General features: G+C 40.2%; 1 protein-coding gene across 2 annotated transcripts; it reads left to right on the top strand.

Moving 5' to 3' along the window:
* Window positions 1-17,670: 17,670 nt before the first annotated feature.
* zfpl1 (zinc finger protein-like 1) lies at window positions 17,671-23,309 on the top strand. 2 transcript variants are annotated; one of them, XM_030746693.1, is made up of 8 exons: window positions 17,671-17,926; window positions 19,365-19,479; window positions 19,574-19,685; window positions 19,840-20,033; window positions 20,198-20,276; window positions 20,400-20,591; window positions 21,840-21,963; window positions 22,053-23,309. In XM_030746693.1, the coding sequence occupies exons 2-8, from the start codon at window positions 19,378-19,380 to the stop codon at window positions 22,237-22,239; spliced, it is 990 nt and encodes a 329-aa protein (XP_030602553.1). In that variant the 5' UTR covers window positions 17,671-17,926; window positions 19,365-19,377; the 3' UTR covers window positions 22,240-23,309. The 2 variants fall into 2 exon arrangements, with proteins under 2 accessions (XP_030602553.1, XP_030602552.1); XM_030746692.1 differs by having other exon boundaries at window positions 17,678-17,939.
* The last annotated feature ends 1,216 nt before the right edge of the window (window positions 23,310-24,525 follow it).

Raw genomic sequence — 24,525 nt, 5'->3', positions numbered from 1 at the left:
CAGGAGTGTTTCTCTGGCCTCTTTAGTTGAAAGCATGTTTAACAACACCCAGCGTCATAAAAACCTGTGCCCTAACAACACCAAACAGCGGTGTCATGGTGTGCTAGCGCACTTTGTACACTTCCGCATCAGTGCAGAAGCTTGAGAAAATAAACCACTGGGCAGCTAAATGTCAGGAGGGGTAAGCTGTTCTTAAAGCAAATCAGTACACAAATACACTAATGTGTAAAGAAGGAGGGTCTGCGATAGTGTACTCTCTGCTGTTGTGAATGACACAAACTTTTCCTTCTTGCACACCACTTCAGTTTCTTGCTGACACACATTTGACTGCCACAGAACTGCAGTGTGCTGCTATTTGTTAATGTTTATGCCCATGGGAGTGCGGAAGGTCTGTGAGAGATTTAATGAGTGTTTCCACAGATGAACAGAGTGACAGCTGCTGCAAAGCATTGTGAAGAGCAGCATCCTCCAAGCAGAGCAACAGAGCAACAGAAGTTGATTGGATTAACCTCTTCTTGATGTGCTGGTGCTGTGAGTCAACCTAATAAAATGTCATTAATGTACATGCTTAAAATTTTTACATTTTATTCATACTGCAAATGGCACATTTGAACTCATCTGATTACATCTTTACTTCCCCCTCTGTACAGGTATATTTAAAGTAAAACTTGCATGTTTTATTACTCAAAAACCAGCTTAATGCATTTGGAATACAAATAGGTCTGGTTTTAAAGGGAAAATCTACCAAGTCTTCAATGTCAGTTGGCTTTAGAAATAAGTGAGCTTTACCAACTCCACCAAGGCTAACAGCTTTAGGCTACACTGGCTGCTACTAGAGTGACACCTTCTACAGTTGAATTGAACTGTTGGTAATATAGGCACTACATTTTGACAGAGAAGACTGACCGCAACTGAGGTGGAAAAATGATAATAATAATAATAATAATAATAATAATAATAATAATAATAATAATAATAATAAAAAAAATGATAAATAAATGCACTCTATATACTGTAAAAACCTGATATGATGGCACACCAGTCTTTTTTGAAGTCCTGTAGCTTGTCAATCACAAGATAGCCATGCTATGCATGGTCTATTAAATATCACTGGAACTAGCAACTGAGACCAACTCATTAAAGTCATTAGGAGAGGAAAGACTTGTGTACAGCTGGACTTCTTTTTGCAAGAAAAGGAGTTTCCCCCTGCTGGCCATTAAAAAAATTGCAGTTTTAAGGCACGCACTGGCTTCATATTTCACGCTGAGATAGTGTTTTCATCTTATACACTGCTCAAGAAACTTAAAGGAACACTAATGGGGGCATGCTTGATATTTGTACTGATTTGGACTGGGTAATGTGTCAGGAACAAAATGAAACTGATGGAAGCTGATGATGGAAATGTATCAAATTACAGAGGGCTGAATTCAAAGACACCCTAAAAATCAAAGTGAGAGACTGATGCAGCAAGCTAGACTGTTTTGCAGAAATGTCATTGCAGCAACTCTAAATGATACTTAGTAGTTTGTTTGACCCCACATGCATGCCTGACAACATCGGGGCATGCTCCTAATGAGGATGGATGGTGTCCTGAGGGATCTCCCAGATCTGGACCAGGGCATCACTGAGCTCCTGGACAATCCTGGACTAAAATATAACATCCCAGAGGTGTTCTATTGGATTTAAGTCAGGCGAGCATGGGGGCCAGTCAATCGTGTCAATTCCTTCATTCTCCAGGAACTGCTTGTATATTCTCACTGGGCATTGTTGTTCAGCAGGAGGAACCCAGGACCCACTGCACCAGCGTAGAGTCTGACAGTGGGTCCCAGGACTTCATCCTGATATCTAATGGCAGTCAGGGTGCCGTTGCCTAGCCTGTAGCGGTCTCCTTGTACCTCCAAGGATATGCTTCCCCATGCATACCATCAATCACCCACCACCAAACTGGTCGTGCTGAATGATGTTACAGGCAACATTGTCTCATTGTTGCCCCTCTACTGCACCTGTTGCTAATTTCATTAGCACCAAAGCAGCTGAAACTGGATAACAACCCCCTCTGCTACTAAACTGACCAGATCGATATCTTAGAAGTTTAACTGACTTGATGCTATACTCTGATTAAAAAGTTTTCCTTTTTTTCCGTAGTATATGTTAGGAATGTAATGCAATATGTCACAGAAACTCAAGCAAGGGTAATCACAAAGGTAAGGGTTGATTTGGAAACTTGCAAATCATAAAGACAGCGAGAGAGAGAGAGAGAGAAGGCTTTTGAGCAAACCTAAACTCTAACACATTAAGATGTTTCAAAAATACCTTACCCTTTGCAGGCTTTAAAGGAGAGCCCCCACTAGCCTTATGTCACAGAGAAAGGCTTTACTGTTAGCAGTACATATGTCTCTGCTGCTGATCTTGGACCGTGCACTCCTTTTCTTGACCACGCTTTGTGCTTTCAGAGATGAAAAAGTATCCTATTGTCATGGTCAGCCGGATCACAATTCAAATAACTGTGACCTGGAGGTTGGGCAGTAACCTATTTCTTGGCTCACTCCTAGACGATTTAAGACCGGCCTCTGTAAATCTCATTGTGCTGCTGCAAAAAAATGTGAGGGGAATGAAATATGAGAAATACAATATTGAAAATGAGGCCAAAGGGGGATATTGCAGGGAAGGAGATAGTGGAGATGTTGGATATGAGAGTTGTTAAAGAGTCTCACAGCAGATGGGCTTGCGTGGTTTCTAATGCAGACGCTTTAATAATGTTTTTCCAAGATTTCAAGAGTTAAGAGTTGATAAGCTGGCAGTCTGATCATCTTAGATAGACATAATATAATATTGCAGAATTTTAGAAGAAATGCCTTTAAGCTCTTAAGATCCCAAGGCCTGACCCTGGTGATCCTAACAGTGCAGAAACAAACTGTACTGGTGACTCTGCCGGTGAAACTTAATCCCAAACTTTTCTTCTGTTTCTTTCTAAAAAGACAAAAGCAATTCTAGACCTCAGTGCAGTAGCTGCAACTCTGCACTAACAATGACATCAACATCTTTGTGCTGTTTATCTGTAGTCACACAGTACAATTAAAGGGGTGTCCACACTAACAAATGATTTGAGGGTAGGCCTCAAGTTAAATTTTCCTCATCTTAGAGGCAAGTGGTTTAAGCGACTACCAACGGGAGCAAAGGATACAGTTGGCTGGCACATGAAGGAGTGGTAAATACATTATACAGTGACCGCTGTGAGCTACAACAGAACTCAAAGTGGTATAATAAACAGATAAAACAGCTCTCAAAAATATCCTATGAGCTGGTGTAGAAACGTTACATCGAGGATGGAAAGGTAAGATGGAACATTCAGTACTCCATCAGTAGGACCCTAACTTTGATGGCCCAGAAGGAAGGACCATTCGCATCAGTGGCACAGGAAACCCAACAGTACTAACTCCTGGATTGCCAATTCCCTCTTGACACTGATGGTGCACCAGCAGCCCTGGTGTCAGCAAACAAATAGACAACTGCAGATTGGGAGCCAGACATAATCCCTGTCCCAGAGGGATGTGGCTGAGCTTGTTAGCTAGAGCTTACTGGTGTGAGTGTGGAATGAAGAGGACGTCAGTGCTGTATAGGAATTGCTTTATATCCTCTTGAACTTGTCTTGGCTTCAGCTGAGCTCTAATGGTGGTTTATAAGTAAGTTATGTAAAAACAGAGTAGTTTTTAGTTTTAAACAACTTACAGCATGCTCTTTTTTTTTTTTTTTTTGGTGCTACCCTGTGACTTTAATTTATTTAAGTGATGCCCCAATATTTATCAGCCGAGATGTCTTTTTGTCAGATGTTTTATTACTGCACAGTGATGCGACAGTAATATTATACTAACACACTCCTGTTATTCTCATCTGTTTCAAGGTCTCAGAGACATTCTGTGGTAAAGTCTTCAGGAAGACTCAATCATGCTGCGTTGTTTTCTTGGTTTGCTCCTATTACGCTTGCATTCTTTTCAATTAGCTAATGTGGGAGATAAATGGAGACATAATGTCTGTGTGTAGGTGTGAGAGATTTACTCCAGGAGTGGATTTAAGCAGAGCATTATCAAAGACAAATTTGCTGCTGAGCAAATCTACTGTAGGTAGCATAACATCTGTTTGAAGTGTGCTATTTATTCTGAAGTGGTAGTAATCACGGTGATGTGGCTCAAATTACTGAGGTGCTGCTCCAGAATGGAATAAAATTACATTTTGCCAACCAATTTAGCCTGGCTGTTTTACAATTAGAACAGGAGACTATCACTGACACGGCTGTTCTATATGGAGGTCGATAGTAAATACATTCTATAACATCCACTTAATAAAACTAATACAATTAAGAAAACATATGTATGCATACTGCTGAATTTGTGCAACTTGGACAGATTCCGTTTTTGGTCTTTCTGTATGAAAAATGTCCTGCTTTTAAAGGGGATGGACCAGTTGTGGGTAGGTGCAGGTGATCAGGCCACATTTGCCTGAGTATGTGTGTAGCCAGGATTTTTGTTTTTGTTTTAAAGAGCACAAGTGAAGCAAGCAGCAGGAGTATCTTTATGTTTTGTAAAGGAAACTGGGGATTTTTTTTTTTTTTTAATAATAAGAACAATACTGTCTGATTAAATAATTAAATTCATTAGATTTTTATTTTGACTCCTTTACAGGGCTGGCTTTGTTCCAAAACATGGCAATCATTTCAAAATGGCACTTGAAACTGAGCAAAGTTCAGTTGTTTAAATTCAAGGTGTATAAATAAATTTAGTTTAGTTTGTGTGATGGGCATTTTAGTATTGGTTTTCAGTCATTTGTAGCATGTTAGCAGCAATGCTCCACTTCATCATTGTCCCAGTCAGGACTTTTCACCTTAATGGCAGCATCAGGTCAAACTGTCAGTTTGTCCGTACACTGGTTTGATCAAAACTGGTAATAATATTCACATCACCAGTCGATTTTTTTCCTGAAGCATCAATATAGCCGAACTGACGCTAATGAGGAGTGAATCTGTGACCTTTCACACTGACCACTACCAACGCACGAAGCATTACCCTTGTTGAAAGATGGCTATTTTCCTCAGTAGTTTATTAGAGTACCTTATTATTATAAAGAAGTAATTTATATGCTCAGTGATTTGTTTTGCATCGTTTCATATCTTTTACACTGTTTCTTGCCATTCCTTGTGTTGGTATCTCTAGAATAATTCATTCTTCTGCTTATCTCATTAGACATGTGACTTAAAAGCTGCTTCATTGATGGCCAGTAAGTGCCAGGGATGGAAGTACACACAAATCCAAAAAATGTGTAAAATGTAAATTAAAAACAGAATGCAACTATTTGCAAAACTCACAAACCATTTTTCAAATTCAAAATTGAACACAGAAAACATATCAAATGTTTAAACTGCAAAAATGTATGATTTTTAAGAATATTAGCTCATTTTGAATTTGATGACAGTAACGTGCCTAAAAAACTTGGGACAGGAACATGTTTATCATTGTGTAGCATCCCCTCTTCTTTGAACAACCGTCTGTAAATACCTGGGAACTGAGGAGACTTTTGGAAGAAGAATATTGTCCCATTCTTGTCCAATTCTAGCTGCTCAACAGTCCTGGGTCTTTGCCATATTTTTCATTTCATGATGTGACAAATCTTTTCAGTTGGTTAAAGGTTTGGACTGCAGGCAGGCTCGGATCAGCACCCACAATCTTCTACTACTAAGTCATGCTGTTGTATTAGATGCAGTATGTAGTTTGTCCTGCTGAAATATGCAAGGATTTATCTGGATGAGGGTAAATGGTGCTCTAAAAACTGTATACCTTTATTCACATATATATATATATATATATATATATATATATATATATATATATATATATATATATATATATATATATATATATATATATATATATATATATATACATATATAGAGCAGTTACCGGCACCAGGCCTAGGGGAAAATCTGAACTGGCAGTAAGCGACACACAGGACAGGAAGAACTGTGTAGCCATTTTATACAAAAACAGTGGATTAACGGAGAAGACACCAAAGTTAGCATCTTCCCAGACTGACGTTCATTCTGAGCTGCAATTAATCCATTCTCTCAACACATACACAATACAAATAATAAAAAGTAAAACAATAAAAATAAAAAATAAATGAAGTTACATAAAGCATTCTTTCAAACGCAAATAAAATATAAATCAATTCGAAATAAATCAACATATATTTACAGACAAATAACTTTTCCACATTTCCACAACATTTGCGTCCAATACGTCATTAACATGGCGTCATGGCAACCGGCTACCACGAGCGGCAAGCTCATTAAAACACAGGCTTTTCTCTTACCCATGTAATTAATACTGTCTGGTTAACACTATAGCAAGCTCTACAACACGTTTTATAAAATTGCAGATTACTCCTATCAGTAACACACACTTGTAAAAGTGGTGACGTTCTGGCGACGGTATACTGACAGGCCCAGTTTCCCGTACAGGGATTATGTCTAATCCTGGACTAAATACTTCATTGACTTTTTCCTTTTAGTCTCGGACCATGCTTAATCCATGACTGGGAAACCGGCTGACAAAATATATATAGTATAAGACAAATTACAACTAAACAACTCTCTCGCAATCATCTCAAAACATTGCGAACAGTTGTTAATGAACTTATATTACTTTTAGAACCACTTTAGTGATATAAAAGTAAGTTTTTCAGTAACCGTGGATTAAGAAAGAGGACACCAAAATTAGTGTCTTCCCCTGACCGCTTATTCGTTTCTGAGATGCGCATGCGCTGAGTATGTAGCTATAGGCTCTCTAGTGCTTCCACAGCAAAACAGGAGCACCATCTACTCATGTAATACGGTATAACCTCACGTAACAGCGTTAGAATAATCCACAATGGTAAACAAAAAAAAAAAGGGGGGGGGGGGGGGTCTATAAAACTAAATATGTAGTGTTTACACTTTACTATGCCTTCATGTATCTTTTAGCATTGATGGTGCCTTTCCAGATGTGCAAGCTGCAAGTACCACAGGCACTGATGCACCCCCCCCCCCCCCCCCCCCCCCCCCCCCCCATTTTTAATGAGCTCTGACCCAGAGAAGTCAGCAGCTTTTCTAATCGTGATCACATATGTCTTATTCTTTGCATCATAGAGCTTTAAGCTGTATTTGTGGATGGCACGGTGAACTGTGTTCACAGACAGTGATTAGTGGACATGTTCCTGAGCCCACGCAGTAATTTCCATGAATCATTGCTGTTTTTAATGCTGTGCTACCTGAGGCCTGAAGGTCACGGGCATCCAGTATTGATTTTTGGCTTTGTCCCTTGCACACAGAGATATCTCCAGATGATATTACTGTACATGAGATAATCAAAGTCTTTGCAATTTTACATTGTGGAACATTATTCTCAAATTGTTCCACAATTTGTAGATGCATTTTTTTGGAGATCAGCGTTCCTCTTCCCATCTTTATTTCTGGGAAGCTCTGGTTCTCTAAGATGCTCTTTTTATACCCAGTCATGATACTGACCTGTTTTCAGGTAACCTCATTAGTTGCAAAATGTTTCTCCAGCTGTTTCTTTTTAGCACCAGTTACTTTTCCATCCTTTTCTTGCCCCATCCCAACTTTCTTGTGATGCGTTGCTGTCATCACTCATAAAAAAGAGACATTTTCTGTAATATCCTACATCTGATCCCAGAGTGGGATTGGGATTTGAGACATTCTGGAGGTGAATGAGTGACAGAGTTGGTGATTGAGAGCTTAAATGGCTGAAAGATACAGTTACCTCATGGCCTTTACTGAATGAGTGACTTGTACCTTGGTTGAGACTGTTATTAACAGTCTACTGGTGTAATATATTTGATGTGTCATGGTGTCCTGTATCCTACTATTAAAAAGAGGAAGAGAAAGAAGCACGATTGGGAATCCTAACATCCATCAGCATGTCCGTGGACCGACGTGTACAGCGGACAAAAACAAACAAAAAAACGGATCCTCCAAGGAAGATATGGCATACTTTTGGGGATATTATTTCCTTGTTTTGGTTTAGAAATTCTTATCTCACTGAGTGGATTACTTCACAGAAGTGAAAAAAAAGTGAAGTTCAGATGTAAGTGAAGGAGGGTGTATGGTGGAGATTTATTCTCCTGCAGACATGCTGATGGATGTTAAGATTCCAGATCATGCTTTGGTAAGAAACGTAGTTTTGCTTGTGGTGCGATGTGCATGTAGTAACCTGTCAAGCTGGATGTGCTTGGGAAATCAGACTATTTTATTGCATAAAATTGTGCTGATTGCATCTTGTGGACCTTTGCTCTGTGTTGATTGCACCGCTCGGTCTGTAGACCCCACCCAACGAGGAAAAATCAAATAGTGTCTGACAACCAGTAGTGCATCTGACTCAAACGGTCTCTCCTCCACACAGTCTTCATTTATAAAGTGCTTTACAAACCTAAACATTACAGCTAACAGGTGGATTTTCCCATTTCAGTGCACCAAAAAGACAACAAAGAACCACTTACTGCTAAAGAGACAGAGTGAAAGTGTACAGTATATCCTTGTTTTTGTTTTGTTTTTTTTTACATAAAACTCAAAAGTGCCCCTTTAGGCAGCTTTTTAGTTTTAGTATGCTTGTTTCCTGGATCTCATACTAGTTAGCAAACATAGACTAGTGTAAGTGGCAACCAACCAGCCAACCCAGCGACATCACGTTCTGTAATGGCACAAGATGGCGCTACACATGCTCGAAAAAGCTTTAAACACTTATTTTTAAATCCAGCTTCACAGACAGAGTTAAATCTATGACAGTTTTTTTTAGAGCAGGGCTCCATGCTGTAAAATAGCCTTTATACATGCAGCGCTTCACGCCGACGTTAAATTTGCATTTTGATCAATAACGATTTTAGTAGTTAGTTTTCTGTCACGACTTAATATATTCAGCTCACTCTTTAACACTTTAACACTTCTGTAGCTTAAATATAAGGCAGAATCTATTGTAGTGCATAACACAGAGTTTCATATCTATGCCATGCAGACAGGAAGTAACAGTTTTGGTGAGCTAAGGGTTATTTTGCCCATCCTTAACTTCCATTGCTACAGTATACCCTCCCAGTGGCGTTCCCTGTGACAGACATTTCCATGTCAGCCCAGCTCGTAGCACCATTCTGTCCCCTTTAACCATAAACTCCCTCATTATGCATTCACATGTAAATATCTACTCTCTCATGCTTCTCTCTTGGTACATACATTTCGTGCCACATTTTCACACACGAAGATATAATTCATGTTTGGCGGTCACATTCATATTAAATGATACAGCTGTAACAAAGGATGTAGTGTGGACTGAAACATGCTGGCAGTAGTTGCTTCTCTGCTAGCAAAAGAAGTATAATAGCCTGAGAAGTTCAAAAGCTTTATGCGGCCCTGGGAGGAGCAAACCTTCAGACAGTCTTACCAGCGTTTAGAGAAGTCTGTCTTTTGTCACTTTTATCTTTTGGCCACGAGTCAGAGAGACAGTTGTGAGAAATTGACAGTGACTACTAACCTTTTTATCATGAGCTATTATCAAGCCACGACACACCCAGGGGAGTGTTCACTTTTAATTATTTGAGACTTGAGCGATGCTCTGGTATTGTCAGCAAAGCCATTCTGGTCAAGTACTCGAAGGTGGTTGATAGTGACACATCACTTTAATGGTTCGCCTAATTTTGCTCTGAATGAACATATCCATTACACTCATCAAATCACTCACATCACCTGTGGAAAAAAAAAAAAAACCCTCTCTTTTCAGGTTTGACTTTCATCCATTACTCTACAACAGAAGGTGTGTCTGGCAGGCAGTATCTAAATATACTGAATGATGTCTGGTTGTTTGTTAACTTTGTTTTCACATTGAAGGGTTAAGTGCAATTTGATACTGATCACAGCAAGTCACAAACAGAGACTGGACTTTTTGTCAAAACCAAAGACTGTAAGATGTAGCCAAAGTGATGTCACCTATTGGTTTCTGGACTGTTTATTTTTGTTATTTGTTTGTTTGTTTGTTTGTTTGTTTGTTTGTTTGTTTTGGGGGTGTGTGGCCAGAAATGATCATATTTAGACTACAGGAGTACTAAGTTTCCAGATAATGCTAGCATGCTCAGTAAAGATGAAGCTTAGCAGGCAGTGATCAGATACAGAGGCCCATGTCACATCCTTAATATTAAGACTTAACAGTATCTTAATGGATGAGTTATTTAAAAAGTCCCTGCCCCGCTGTTATCGTCTTCTTTCAGCTGCTCCACACAGCGGATCATCTGTCTCCATCTCACCCTGTCCCTTGCATCCTTGGCTGGGTTCTTTGGCCTTGTTGTTACTACGGGGACGAAAATTGTTTTTTTGGTCTCTATTTCATTATTATCAGGCTGTCCTAAAAACTCCCTGAAAAGCCTTCAGCTGATCCAAAATGCTGCAGCTAGAGTACTGACAGGGACTAGAAAGAGAGAGCAGATTTCTCCCATGTTGGCTTCTCTTCACTGGCTCCCTGTTAAATCCAGAATTGAGTTTAAAATCCTTCTCCTCACATACAAGGTCTTGAATAATCAGGCCGCATATTATCTCAAAGAGCTTATAGTCCCATATCACCCCAATAGAGCGCTTCGCTCTCAGACTGCTGGCTTACTTGTGGTTCCTCGGATACTTAAGAGTAGAATGGGAGGCAGAGCCTTCAGCTTTCAAGCCCCTCTTCTGTGGAACCAGCTCCCAGCTTGGATTCAGGAGACAGACACCCTCTCTATTTTTAAGATTAGGCTTAAAACTTTCCTTTTTGATGAAGCTTATAGTTAATGCTGCATCAGGTGACCCTGAATCTTACCTTAGTTATGCGGCAATAGGCACTAGCTGCTGTGGGGGTTTCCATGATGCACTGAGTATTTATTTTTCACTCACCTCTTTTTAGTGTTTACACACCACTCTGCATTTAATCATTAGTTATTATTAATCTCTGGCTCTCTTCCACAGCATGTCTTTTGTCCTGTCTCCCTTCCCTCACTCCCAACCGGTCACAGCAGATGACTGCCCCTCGCTGAGCCTGGTTCTGCTGGAGGTTTCTTCCTGTCATAAGGGGTCATTTTGATTGTGGGGTTTCTTCTGTAAACCCTATTTTAAAGACCCTATTGTAGGGTCTTTACCTTACAATATAAAGCGCCCTGAGGCAACTGTTTGTTGTGATTTGTCACTATATAAATAAAACTGAATTGAATTGAACTGAATTGAACTGAATTGAATATAGTTCATTAGAGTCTGTAAATATGTTATGTTCATGGCTGAAGTTGAGTATTCAAACTCAGGAGGACTGACTCACTTTTGGAGAAAGCCTCTTGTGGCCATTAGAGGAGCTACATTTTTGGCACTTATGTGTTAGCTTCATTTTTCAGGCCTTGAGCTTGCTGCTTGGGCAAAACACAGTACAAAGTCCTGCATTCTCCTCCTGTCTCCTACACAATTCCTACAAAATATGTCTGTCAATATAATAGCAGCGAAATGATCTAACACTGTGCCTCATGTCCAAGCATAAACAGCAGTCGTGGTGCGGGATTTGATAGACTGGGCTCAAACACTGAGCCAGCGGTGAGCAGAGGATGCTAATAACAGGTCAAGCACACAAGTTTCCAGAGAATGAGGCGGCACAGCCCTGAGGCAACAGCATAATCAGACATCTCTGACTAATTCTGTCTCAGTAAAAAGGACGGCCATCTGTCTGTCTCACTGGAAAAGGAAAAATGGCTGAACAAAGGCTTTCAAAGCCAACTTTTAATGACATTATTCAAAGATGTATTCACAGTTTTTTTTTTTAATCGTGCAATAAATCTTTGGAAGAAGTGACTGACTTCTTAACTAGAGTTCTAGCAAGATGAGATACTGTTTTCAAGTTCAATGGTCAACAGCTAAATACAGAGATACGACGTGTGAGTCATCTGCCATAGCAACTCAGTGGTCTTTTTTTCTAAGCTTCTGTACACCCTGTGTTCTTTGTGGGCCTCAACTTGTAAGTATCACTCCAGTGTGAAACACTGCAAGTCAAGCACCTTACTGTCAATTCTTGCAGTGTAAGTTGCTTGATGTGTCGCACACATCGATGCGGTGATGAGCTGCCGATTTTTCATCGAGCCATAATCAGGTCTTTGTGACATTTTGTGACATCCTGCTCAAGGTCTCCACCATTTCTTGTCCATCACGAGAGCCTCAAGCTTTATCGCACACTCACCAGGATCTCCCACCGAGGAGTGTCAATTTAATTTACTGTCTCATAAAGCTGGGCCCTTTGAGACTTTAATGGTGATTACAGGCTATTCAAAGAACCAATAACAGCTGAGAGCTGGGATGGGGAGGGTACCTTGGTCCTCTGCACACCTTCACTCCCCTTCAGCCAGGGCACTTAATCTTTCCGTCCTGTCTGTCTTCGCGGGTGAAGCCAAACATAGGCCTTTGCTTCGTCTGATCCAGGCTGCTTTCCTGCTTTCTCTTTATTTACCTGTGGAGCCAGCATCTTTGCATTTATCTGCTATTTCAAGAGATCTGCATAATCTGGTGCAATGGGATAATTTTGCACTGTGGATTTGCGTAGTGCTGGCGCTCCTTTAATTGGTTGAAAATGAGTACTTTTTTTTTCTCCTAAACATTGGGGAGACCTAATAATAGTGCAGATGAGAGGATCCTTGCTGGAATACAATGCTTTTTTAGCTGATACACTGAAACTCAGAGGAATTCACTTCTGCTCAGAGCAGTATATAGAGTGCAGCAGGCATCTGTCAAAAAAATTACTCCTCTGAAAATGTCTTTTCTCTGTCAGCCTCTGTGAGTTTTCTTCACTGTGAGTGAGTGGGAGAGCATGTCTAGCAGTCAGACAGAGGTTGAAATAACCAACCGTCCATTTTTATTCTTTCTTTGTAATGATTTTGCCTAATAAATCAGCTCTATTTGTTAAACTGCATGAAACACAAGGAAAGGATTTGTGCAATAATGCATGCATTATGTGCCTGACCGGAGTAAGAACAGACATTTGTGCAGCAGTGATTCTTTTTACTTTTGCCACTTTCTTCACTCAGCTCAGTGCTGAAGGCAGTCTAAGTGCTCCGGACCTCTCAGTCTTTTATAAGATTACAGGGTCCGAAATTAAATAGAGGCATGTGCAAAGGTCGGAGGGCCGGGGAAGAGTCAGGTGGGGTTGAGGTAATGTCACTGTCGCTCTGATGCTTTATTGGGGAAGAGCACAGACAGAACCTCCATCCCCCTCCAAACAGCGCGCACATACACACACACAGACACACACACAGAGCCAAACACACGCGTTTCCCTGTATTGATTAGTTAAAAAAAAAAAGGTTTAAGGTCAGCAGGCATATGTCTAAATTTCTTTGTCTCTCACACTCCATTTGTCTCTGTCAGGTTCAATCCTCTCCTTCCCTCATCAGAGGCCCACGCTTCATCCATATATCTGCGACTCCCCTCCCCCCGACCCGCTCTCTCACACTCTGCAGTTTCTTTGTGTCCATCTCTTTGCCCTTCACTTGACATACATAAATCAATCAGTCAGTCCAATTTCATTCAAAGCAAAGCCTGATGGATTTGCTTCTGAGCCACCATCCTGATAAAGTAACAGTATCCCGAGTGTAATTATGTTCTGAATTAGATGATGCGATTATGTGACCATGGATTCGATTTTGCGTCATTTTCACTAATCGCACACGCACAGAGAAAATATGAGCACATACGAGCGGATACGCGGCATTCAGAAATGCAAACATGCAGCTCAAACTTGGAAATGGGGTAAACACGATTGTTTTTGTCCTGGATTTGCTGAACAACAACTGAACGCATCACTCCAGACACAGCACAACTGAACAGTGAAAGGATGTTTTCACTGCTTTGACACAAAATTGTATTCAGTTCAGTTAAACTAAATTTGTTGACGCAACAATGTTTGCATTCTTTGTTGTTATTCACATAAGTTTAAATCTGTTTTCAAATGGATGACAGTTTGTAGACATAGTTTATGTATTTGTTACAGAACTTTTCATATTGTCACATCTTTAGTTGAAATTTCCATACAAAGAGGCAGAAATTTTGCCTTTAATTTTCCTGAACATCCAAATTCCCATCATTAAATGATTTCATTCCTTTTTATTTGCATGTCCACCATAGACAGACCACATGTTTTCTAAAATTACAGCGCTGTGCAAAAGTCTTAAGTCGCCCCTCATTTATTTGCATTTTTCTCAGACTCAGACTTTCTTGTAATTTTTTAAAGTGGTGTTGATCGATACTTCTCTGGGCTTTCTGAATTTTGGACATTGGCTGGTTCTTAAAAAAAAAACCCCAAAAAACCCCCAACAAACGCTTGACGCAGGACCTGAGAGATGCATCTGGACCTTCAGTTAATCCATCTACTGTTCACTGACAGCTTCATCAGAAATGGTCTCAGTGGAAATGTAGGTGTCAAGAAGCCATTCATATGGACGTGAAACAGGGAGGAAATGCTGAGGAATGCCAAATTAAATAGGAACTGGACTGAAATTTTTTGGTTCAGATTGTTGTCAGTATGTACCACAGTAAGCATCTACAGCCATCTGTAAAACATGGTGGAGGTTCTGTGATGGTTTGGGGCTGCAGTTCAGCCAGTGGTGTTGGAGATTTTGTCAAAAGTGATGGAATTGTGAATGCAGGAAAGTAAGAAAAAAGCCTGATTGGCAACTGCTTCATTTTTCAGCATAATTATCCAAAACACAGTGCCGCTGCAGTAAAAGTATTTACTGCATATTCATGTTCGTTTGTACATCTTTCAATAAATTTCTGCATCTATTTCCCATTTTCATAACAAATTATAAAGAAATCAGGGCTGGCTCAAGACTTTTGCACAGCAACAAAACTTGATTCTTTTCAATAAAGTGTTTTATAGTTTGTTAAACAATAGTGATTGAGTGCTATGTTGAAAAATAAATGCTTTTATCTTTATTTTTTTTATTACTTTCTATTCAAAGATGATTCTTAATTTTTATATTTATCAGGTCCAAATAATCCCGAAGAAGAGAAATTAAAAATGCATCCCAAACACGAGCTCGGGTCTCAGGAGGACAGGGTGAGAGGCGGTGTACACCGCGGACAGGTCACCAGAGAGACACCCATTCACACTCACAGCCAGTACAGAACCAGCAATTAACCTAACATGTCCAACTGTGGGAGGAAGCTGGAGCACCAGGTGAGGACCCATGCACCCAGGCTGAGGATAAATTCCCCCCACCAGCAGGTTTGAAGCCAGGACCTTCTTGCTGTGGGCCAACAGTGCTAACCACTGCACCACTGTGCAATCAGCCACACAGTATTTTATTCATAATTTAAAAATAAAATCTTTGCGATCCAGATATTCCACAGTGTAGCTGCAAGACTTTGCAATTAATGTTAGATTTATAGTCAAGTCATGATTTGGTGTATAGAAAAAATGATCTGATGATTGAATCTTCTCTCCCACGTGACAGACGTGAATCTACCACTTAGAAAACAAAACGATTTATTCATTTTTCAGCAGTGTTTGGATGTTTTAATGTTTAGCTCTTTTTTTTTTAAAGTAATGTAATAACACAAAAGCAGTGTCGGTTCGTTCACAGTAACACCAGAGAACTGATAACTCAAACAAGCCATGCCTGAATCTTAACACTTTCCCTCAAAGATGGGGCTGATAACTGATCAATAACTGCCAGACTCGATCAGTCACTGTCCCCCAGCCTCGCCCAACTAACCGCTCTTTCGCTGTTTCAGACCCAGCTGCATCAGCTCCAGGGGTGATTTGTCCTCCAGTGCCTCTGTCATTTGTCTTTAGATTTCCCTTCCATCTGATAGCTCCAATCTTTTCAAATGCCCTTTCCACATGCCCTTATACCCCCTGTCAGTGATTTATACTTGTCCCTGGTTGTCAGCAAGGGCACTACAAGTCCATGCTCATTTGCACAAAAGTAATTTAGTCTCATTTTCATATTTTTATTTTGAAGAAATTAAGCAGCTTGCCACTCGGGGTGACACAGTCCCACATGTATCCAAAGTTATTTAATCACGCTGCTTCAGAAAACTGCCGAGACGCAGAAGTATCTGGATGCGAGTGAGTCGCTCCACTTTTTCAATCTCCTTGTAAATGCAGCTTTATCAAAGTAATTAGGAGAACTTAATCAAGTTGTAAATGAGCAGATTTTTCGTTTTATTAAACTGCTTCTTGTTTCATGAGGAATCGTGGCTTAAGCCTTATATAGCACATGCCTGTCTCCTTTCCTCACAATTTTTACACAATTTGTTTTGTTTTTTGTTTTTTTTTTTCCATTTTCTCATTTTACTCTCAACGCTTCCCTCTACAGGCAACTCACATGTGCAGTGAACTGTGAAGGAAACAATTTGTATCCTCATTCTCAAATACATCCATGCCCATTTACACACACAAGCATACATGCATTCTGTAAAGACAAAAAGTCATTATTATGCATGAACAGGCAGCATCACGTCTGCCCAGATGTCTTTGCAATGCATTTAAAAAGTGCTTGATAGAGGATAGAGAGCTGTCACAGTGGCCAATGTGCTAGATGTGAAGTCCTTCTGCTGTTTAAGGCAGCATCTCACTTTTTGTAACATGGCCAGTGCCCATCAGGAACTGTTTAAGAATTTTATGCAAGTTGCTTGTTATTTCAGTATCTCTTTACGCCCATGTACATTCATATAATACAGCACCAAAAATCAAATGCCTGTGATCTGCAAGCATACATGATCATAGACAATCATTGATCAGCTTTTCAAAGATGCATGCATAAACACAGATCAATAATCTATATCGTGTGGGCTGGTTTGATGATGGAAAGGTTAATGTCTTTATCTGGAGCCACAGCTGACTTGTGATCGACAGAACCCAGAAAATGCAGGAAATCCACAGTGAAAAGAAGCAGGCAGGAAAAAGCAAGTTACTAATTTAACGTTTAATCCTCTGTCAGCATGGATGAAAATTTAATTACATAATTATTTATATATAATAATATATGTTGGGGCCACATCCAAATGGCACACAATTGTTTTCATTAAGAAAAACATCTATCTATCTATCTATCTATCTATCTATCTATCTATCTATCTATCTATCTATCTGTCTGTCTGTCTGTCTGTCTGTCTGTCTGTCTGTCTGTCTGTCAACAGGATTATATAATTAGTAAAATAGAGCAGTTGGTGTTATGGAAAGAGAAAAGAGAGAAGAAAGGATGACATCATGAGACAGACAGACTGACAGAACTCCCTGGAGAGCAGAATAGGAGGAAAGGGGAACGAGAAAAACAAAAGGGAGGCAAAGACAACAATAGATGTGTGTGTGTGTGTGTGTGAGAGAGAGAGAGAGAGAGAGAGAGAGAGAGAGAGAGAGAGAGAGAGAGAGAGAGAAAGAAAGAAACATGAAAACGTTTGCTTTTCATTTCCAATTGGGATATGCACTCCATACTGATTTATGAGTATTCTGTATAACTCATATCTAATTTTTTTTTTTTTTTTTGAAGAAAAAAAGTGGGCTAGCTCCCGTCAAACATTTGGGGCCAGGCTCTGTAACTCGTCAGGGCATAAATCCCAAAGTGATCAGAAATTGGTGCACCAATGGTATATCATTTTCATGAGGCAAGCCTGTGCGCTCCGATACAGCAGATGGCAGCATGCGCCAGCTGGTTGGTTACAAAAACACACGAAGAAGACAGATAAGCGGAAGAGACGTGGCACATAAACAGAAGGAGGAAGGAGGAAGGAACGAGCTTCACCGATGACAACCTCTGGAGCCGCCTTCCATGTGAATTCAACAAGGAAGCTTAAATGACAGGAGTACAACATCACCTAAAACGAAAGGGACTCGATTAATGTCAGTCTGACAGGTAACGTTAGTAATTATCGTTTGCGTCGGAACTTCATCAACTCCAGCAGCTAGCTACTTAGCTCGATAACGCAACTTCCAGCTGAGCTAGCAGCTGGAAGCTAGCTAGCTCAGGTAAACGTTGGAAGTAAGCTGTCACCGGGTGCTATAGCTGACAAGACGGGTTAGTTGGCATTAAAAAAAAGACGTCGAACCTGAACAGGTGGAAATTTTTTAATAACCCGTGGGAAGTTCGCACATCCAAACAATGCGTGCAACAGTTTCAGATAAAGAAGTAAAAATCGCGTCAGTAAATAGAAAGTAGTATCTACTGTTGTGCTCATATCTGAATTATAGCGTGTTAACACAAGGTGGCGATGATTTGAAATCCCAGCCCTTAAACAGCAGTATAATATCCAAAGGGTGCTGGGGTCGTTTGGGACTGTCCATCAGCTGACTGGGACCTGACAACAGGGCGAAGTCAGTAAAGTACGCATGCAGATGCCTTTGTATTTATCATCAAGCTAAGACAAAAACCTCAGAAAACATCACTTATATTTAATAAACTCTAAGTTCATAAAAGCTAAGGTCATGTTAACTCCAGTTCCTGCTATACTAACATCCTCTGTAGCAGCGTATGTAATTTTATATGAAATACTGTGATATATCAGGATGTGATCTCTTCTTTGGAGTAATCAGTGAAGAATCTGTAAAGAATGTCTCTTTGGCTAAATTAAAGTGGCTAAATTACACACCTGCTTTATGCACACTGGTATAAAAAGTAAATAGTCAAGCTATTTTCAAATGTATATCATTGCATAGTGGCTTCATAGTGTAGTGGTTTACATTTGCCTAACCAGCAAAAGATCCCCAGTTCGATCCCAGAAAGAGAGACAAGTCCATTGGGGGTTGGATCAGGAAAGGCATAAACAGCAAAAAAGATCAGCCAAACCAAATGTGTTCACTGTGGCGACTCCTTGTGAATAAGGGAGGAACAGAAAGTAGCTCTTTATATCGTCAAATGCTATTTTTATATTGCTGTATACGGACAATAACATGTTTTCAAGCTATAAAATTTCATTTGCATTAAAATCATTGGAGGTTTTCATCCTACATGCTGCGTATTTTTGATTTATCTTCAGCACACAACACAGTTCTGAGGTTCAGCCCCTGCTCATGACTTTTTATTCAGGGTATAAAGAAAGTCTTTGGGTGACTCTGGGTGTAGTCAGGAGGTTTTCTACACCCAAAGTGGTCACAAGTCAATGTTTGGTTGTCTTAGGACTTTTCTGGTTGTCAAAAAAATGTTAACAGATATAGTTATGTCATTTTCTGCCTCTAAGCTGTATTTAAAGGGCGCCTGGCCTCAGGATGAATTCTTCATGTTTGTAGCTTCTGCTCATAGTAAAATGTAGTCCATAACAAACCATTTGTTTGTCCTCAACAGAGCGCAGGTGGCCATGGGTCTCTGCAAGTGTCCAAAAAGAAAAGTGACCAATTTATTCTGCTTCGAACACCGTGTAAATGTGTGCGAGCATTGCCTCGTCTCCAACCACAACAAGGTTAGTGGGCGAACACATATTTGTATAACGTATTTGTACAAAACTTAAAAGAATCACATATTAACATTCTGTGTTTCAACATTTTCTCCTTCAGTGCATCGTGCAGTCATATCTGCAGTGGCTTCAGGACAGTGATTACAACCCCAACTGTACTCTTTGCAATATTCCGCTGACTACGCAGGACACTGTCAGACTGATCTGCTATGGTGAGATTCAAGTTTTTCCCGTTCAAGTCAGCAGTTAGTTGTAAGCGGAACAGCGAAGATTAATGGAATTTTGTTTGTTGTGCTCACAGCTTAAATAAATAAGGCCCTGAGTCTGTTCCTGCAATGTGAAACTGTTTTTCTTTTCTCCCCACAGATGTGTTTCACTGGTCATGTCTTAATAACTTGGCATCTCGGCTGCCCCTCCATACGGCTCCAGCGGGATACCAGTGTCCCACCTGTCAGGGTCCAGTTTTCCCCCCTACCAACATGGCCAGCCCAGTTGCTGATGTGCTAAAAGAACAGCTGTCATCTGTTAACTGGGCTAGAGCTGGTTTGGGGCTGCCACTGGTAAGTCTTTGCTCTGTGATCTCCCAGTCAGAAATTTTTTCTGAAAATTAATCAAGTGAACAGAACACACACACTCATTCTGTGCATTTTCTGGTTGTATTTAAAAATCAAGTTTACATGTGTCATGCTCTAAGATTATGAAACAAGTGATGTTTGGCTATCAGATTGAAGAGCCTGTCGGGGTCCTTGAAGAGACTGCAGCTAACGATGTCACTGACTATACAGACTGGTCAACATTTGATGGTGAGCCTTATTTATTTATTTACACAAAAATGTTTCTATTTGGTTGAGTGTTTTAATTTGTAGTAATAGTAATAAACATCAGCTCGGAGAATCAAACTCTTTTTGTTTGTTTTGTTTCCACAGCACAAGAACAAAGCAACATGTACCCCAGCCATTCTTACGCCAGCAGCCTCAGCCCTCCATCTAATTACATCTCACCTCCAGCACAGGGAGAAATTGGAGGTCCTCATAAAAATGGGGATCCAAATATGCAGGAACACTCTGTGATCAACTTTACTACTGCCACTACCCGTGACACTATTACAATACACACAGGTATAGTGATTAGAAAGCCCGCCGAAGCTGCTCCCTCGCACTAAGTTAGATTTCTTGATGCCTCCTTCTATCCCTTTTCTCCAAACAAAGCCAAGCTTGCAAACAGCATTCTCATAGACTCCAATTCTACTGGCAAAACAAAACGCCCACATATGAAAACTATTTTACTGGTGCTTCAAATTAAACGGTGTTATCAGATCATGTGTGCAGCCTGTAAATATTAAAAGCTTTACTGAGCATTCATTACATGTTGCGTTTAAAAAAATGTTTTCAGGGGATGAAACTTAAGTCCTTCCACCCTCGTGGTTATCTTGAAATTTACCCAACACACACTCTTATGGTGGTCACAGTCTACCGATGTTGTGGAGCAGTGCGTCCATCAACCTTGATGTCCAAAATGGGCTGAGAAATTGAAATTTATGAAATTGGGCCAAGATGCTTGCCTATTATTTCTCCCCTATTTGTCTCTGTGCCCCCAGGGACAGCCACGACAGCAGCTGGAGGACGTATCATAAATTTCTGCTGTCAAAACTCTGTCCATCCATTTTCTTCTGGTTGTCCAACTCAGGGTCATGGGAGGGGGGCTGGAGTCAGGGCAAATAGATAAATGCTCACATTCACACCTGTGGTCAGTTTAGAATCTTTCTCACTGTATGACTGTAGGACCACCAATTTGGTGCCAAAAATATCACCGTAATTCTTTCACTTTGGCCAAATTTCATTTGGAACAGCCCAAAATCACAAGGAATCAATGGCTTCAGTCATCATGAGCCAGCCTCTGCCTCCTCTGGTATTGTTTCAGCTGTTTCTATCTATCTTCAGCTCATTGTGCTACCGGTGCACTCAGCTTCACCACATCACTGGAATCAAGCGTAAACAATTTTGAGCCATAAGAAATGGTATCTGTGCTTTGATTCAGTTTAAATGCCTTCTCTTGCGATTACCACATTTGCAAAATGTGCTTCATTTAGTGAGAACTTGTTTCCATTATATATAAAAAAAGGCAAATAGCATGTGACTAGGTGAAAATTGTTCAAGGTTTTGCCAAAAGAATAATTGATTTCAGTAAATGAGTTGTGGACACCTGGCATTTAGTCAGCAGGATGGGATTAAGTGTTTTCAGAAAGCTCTCAAATGCATATTTGTAGCCTAAAATAAAATAAAAACTGTTTTTTTTTTGTGCCTTTTAAACATGTAATATACAGTGTTGCCCTCTGTACTGAAACATCTTTTTTCCCTTCCCTCCAGCGTCATCACCGAGAAAGGTATATGACACACGGGACGTCGGTCACAGCTCTGTCACACAGATTGACTTTGATGACGACAAATACCGGCGGCGACCAGCGTTAAGTTGGTTTGCTCAGATACTCAAGTTAGTATTATATGATGCAGCATTTTGGAATTGAGACCTCTTTAATTGCTATGACAAAAAGTAACGTGAGAATGTTCTGATCTTTTTAGAAACCGCACCGGTGGAAAGCGGACTTCTCTCTCCTGGAAACAGCGCGTCTTCATGCTCCTGTTGGTCGGAGTTCTGGGATTCTTTACGTTGATAATCATCATGGCTAAACTTGGACGTGCCTCGGCTGGCTCAGACCCAAATTTAGATCCTCTTCTTAACCCCAACATCCGCGTGGGGAAAAACTGATAACAAGCAATGATCCCAATGTATGCCTGTGTAGAAATGAGCTGAAATGGGACTCTCAGTATATGGTTAGATCACCAGAGGGAGCTGTTTACCCACTGGGAAGAGGCTGTACTTTAGCGTGCAGGCAATCCCTGACATCTGTTACACAAGGCAGCAGAAACATGCCAGGGCCTTTCACAGACCATATACAAATACATCTCTAACATTCAGGAGCTTTCCTGGGAACCAAGCAAGGCTATGCACAAGCTTCAAACATGACCAAGGCTTGGTGTGGATTTGGTAACTGTTGCTGTGATTTCAAAAAAAGGGGCAGTATTTATATATTATTCGTCAGTGATCTTTATAATTCTTTTATTTCTCAAGTTCATTAGAAACTAAACTCTGTAGATGTTGAAAGAACATCTTGTGCTGGCAGATGTCACAATGTAAAAAACCAACTCGGCAGCATTCACACAGATGTAAACTGAATCCGGTTTCAGATTTGTCTGGGAGGGTTATGGATTTCTCCTTGAGGGAAAATGTGGCCCTCATAACTGGAGCTGTACCCCACACATAATACAACTATTTATAAGTGTCTGCATTACTCTAAAAACTGAGTGCTTTGCTTTTAGATTTGCCATACAAATTGTGTGTACATTTTCCTGATGTTTTTGACTGGCCATTAAATAGGAATCTTCCAGAAATGCAGTTTTTTTTTTTTTTTTTTAAATGGTGACCATTTTCTTCTGCTGTTCACAGCGAAAACTGTAAGTGAGTCATGTTTGAAATGTCATTTGTATCGTTTCAACAGGAATATGTTATATTGCACTTTCTGGTGTCATATATCAAACAAATTTGTTATTTTATTGCCCAGTTTTAATGAAGCGGCTGCTGGCAGCAGACCAGTGAGTAAATAAGATCCCACATAAGTGACATTTCTGGATGATTTCTCGAGTCTTCAAAGAGTAAAAAAAACAAACTACTGTCACTGCTGCTGACAGCAAGTAACTCCATCTTCCACAGTATCTCACTGTAACAAAACACTACATATAGAGTACAGCTGACATAATAAATGTTGACTTTTGAAGGTTTTGGAGTTTGGATCTTATTTCAGGAGGTGTGAAGTAAAAGCACTTCACATCCACTGATGCTCAATCTGAGAAGCCTGGCTTTGTAAAACTACAGTGCGGCGCTGTAAATACATGTTAATTGTACAGTAATGGGTTTGACTGCTAGCATGTGAAAAACTGCATGGTCATCAAGCAGGATTAAATTTATAGTGATTGCATTTTTTCACATGTATTTTTATTCTTCTGCAAGGAGTATCCGTGGGCTTTAACATGGAAAAATATATTCATACCCCCTTAGATGAAACCTGATGAAGAGTGTGGTGCTCAACTGTGTCACCATTTATTTTTAACAACTCCCCCTGGTGGTGCATCCAACTCAGCTCTTAGAGATCAGTCGGGTCTCTGAACAGACTGCCAGCTACTCTTGTGGTTCTGTATGCTGCATGTATCTGTATAAAAATATTTTTTCATCACATTATATGCTGAACAGGGTTTTTCCTGCATAGATGTGCACTAATCAGGGTAGTCACCATCCAAAAGCCCTATAATTTTAGAATTTGGCAGTTAAAGAACCAAACTAATGATGTAATTCACTAAAATTTAGACTCATTTTGTCACACGCTCAATCCCCACTGTGTTAGGTACACCTTGCTAGTACCAGGTTCCTCATTCCTCCAAGATTTTGGTTCATATTTACATGATAGATTAGCAGCAATGCAGCCAACAGGAGATAGGTGCAGTGTGGTCATAAAGGGATTTAGATTGTCAATAATATTCATGTAGGCTGCAGTCTTTGAACAATGCTCAGTTGGTCCAAAGGGACCCAAAGTGTGCCAAGAAAATATCACACCACGACCACCACTCTGAACTGTTGATACAAGACAGGATTGGTCCATGCTTTCATATTGTTTACTCCATATTGTGACCCTACCATCCCAATGTCTGCAGCAGAAATTGAGATTCATCAAAACAGGCACCACCCACCCCTACTTTAGTAGTAATGTGTGGTCGTCTGAGTTACTGTTGTCTTCCTATCAACTAGAAGCAGTCTGGCCATTCTCCGACGTCAATGTTGCATTTTCTGCAATGCGATCGGCTGATTAGATATTTACGAGCAGCTGAACAGGTGTACCTAACAAAGTGGCCAGTCCATGTTAGAAATACTATCTTTTAGCATCATGTTTGGTGCAGTTTTATAGCTGTACATTTTTACACACACAGGCTTTTGTGCTCATAA

The sequence above is a fragment of the Archocentrus centrarchus genome, chromosome 14 (assembly GCF_007364275.1).
Source record: "Archocentrus centrarchus isolate MPI-CPG fArcCen1 chromosome 14, fArcCen1, whole genome shotgun sequence".
NCBI lineage: Eukaryota > Metazoa > Chordata > Actinopteri > Cichliformes > Cichlidae > Archocentrus > Archocentrus centrarchus.
Note: the sequence above shows the minus strand (reverse complement) of the source record. Positions and strands in the feature narration are given on the sequence as shown.

Excerpts from the sequence above, each read along its gene's own strand:
- zfpl1 (XM_030746693.1), top strand. The coding sequence starts at position 19,378 with ATGGGTCTCTGCAAGTGTCCAAAAAGAAAAGTGACCAATTTATTCTGC. Across the intron at positions 20,592-21,839 it reads CACTATTACAATACACACAG|CGTCATCACCGAGAAAGGTA; the intron begins GTATAGTGATTA and ends CCTTCCCTCCAG. Across the intron at positions 21,964-22,052 it reads TGGTTTGCTCAGATACTCAA|AAACCGCACCGGTGGAAAGC; the intron begins GTTAGTATTATA and ends TGATCTTTTTAG.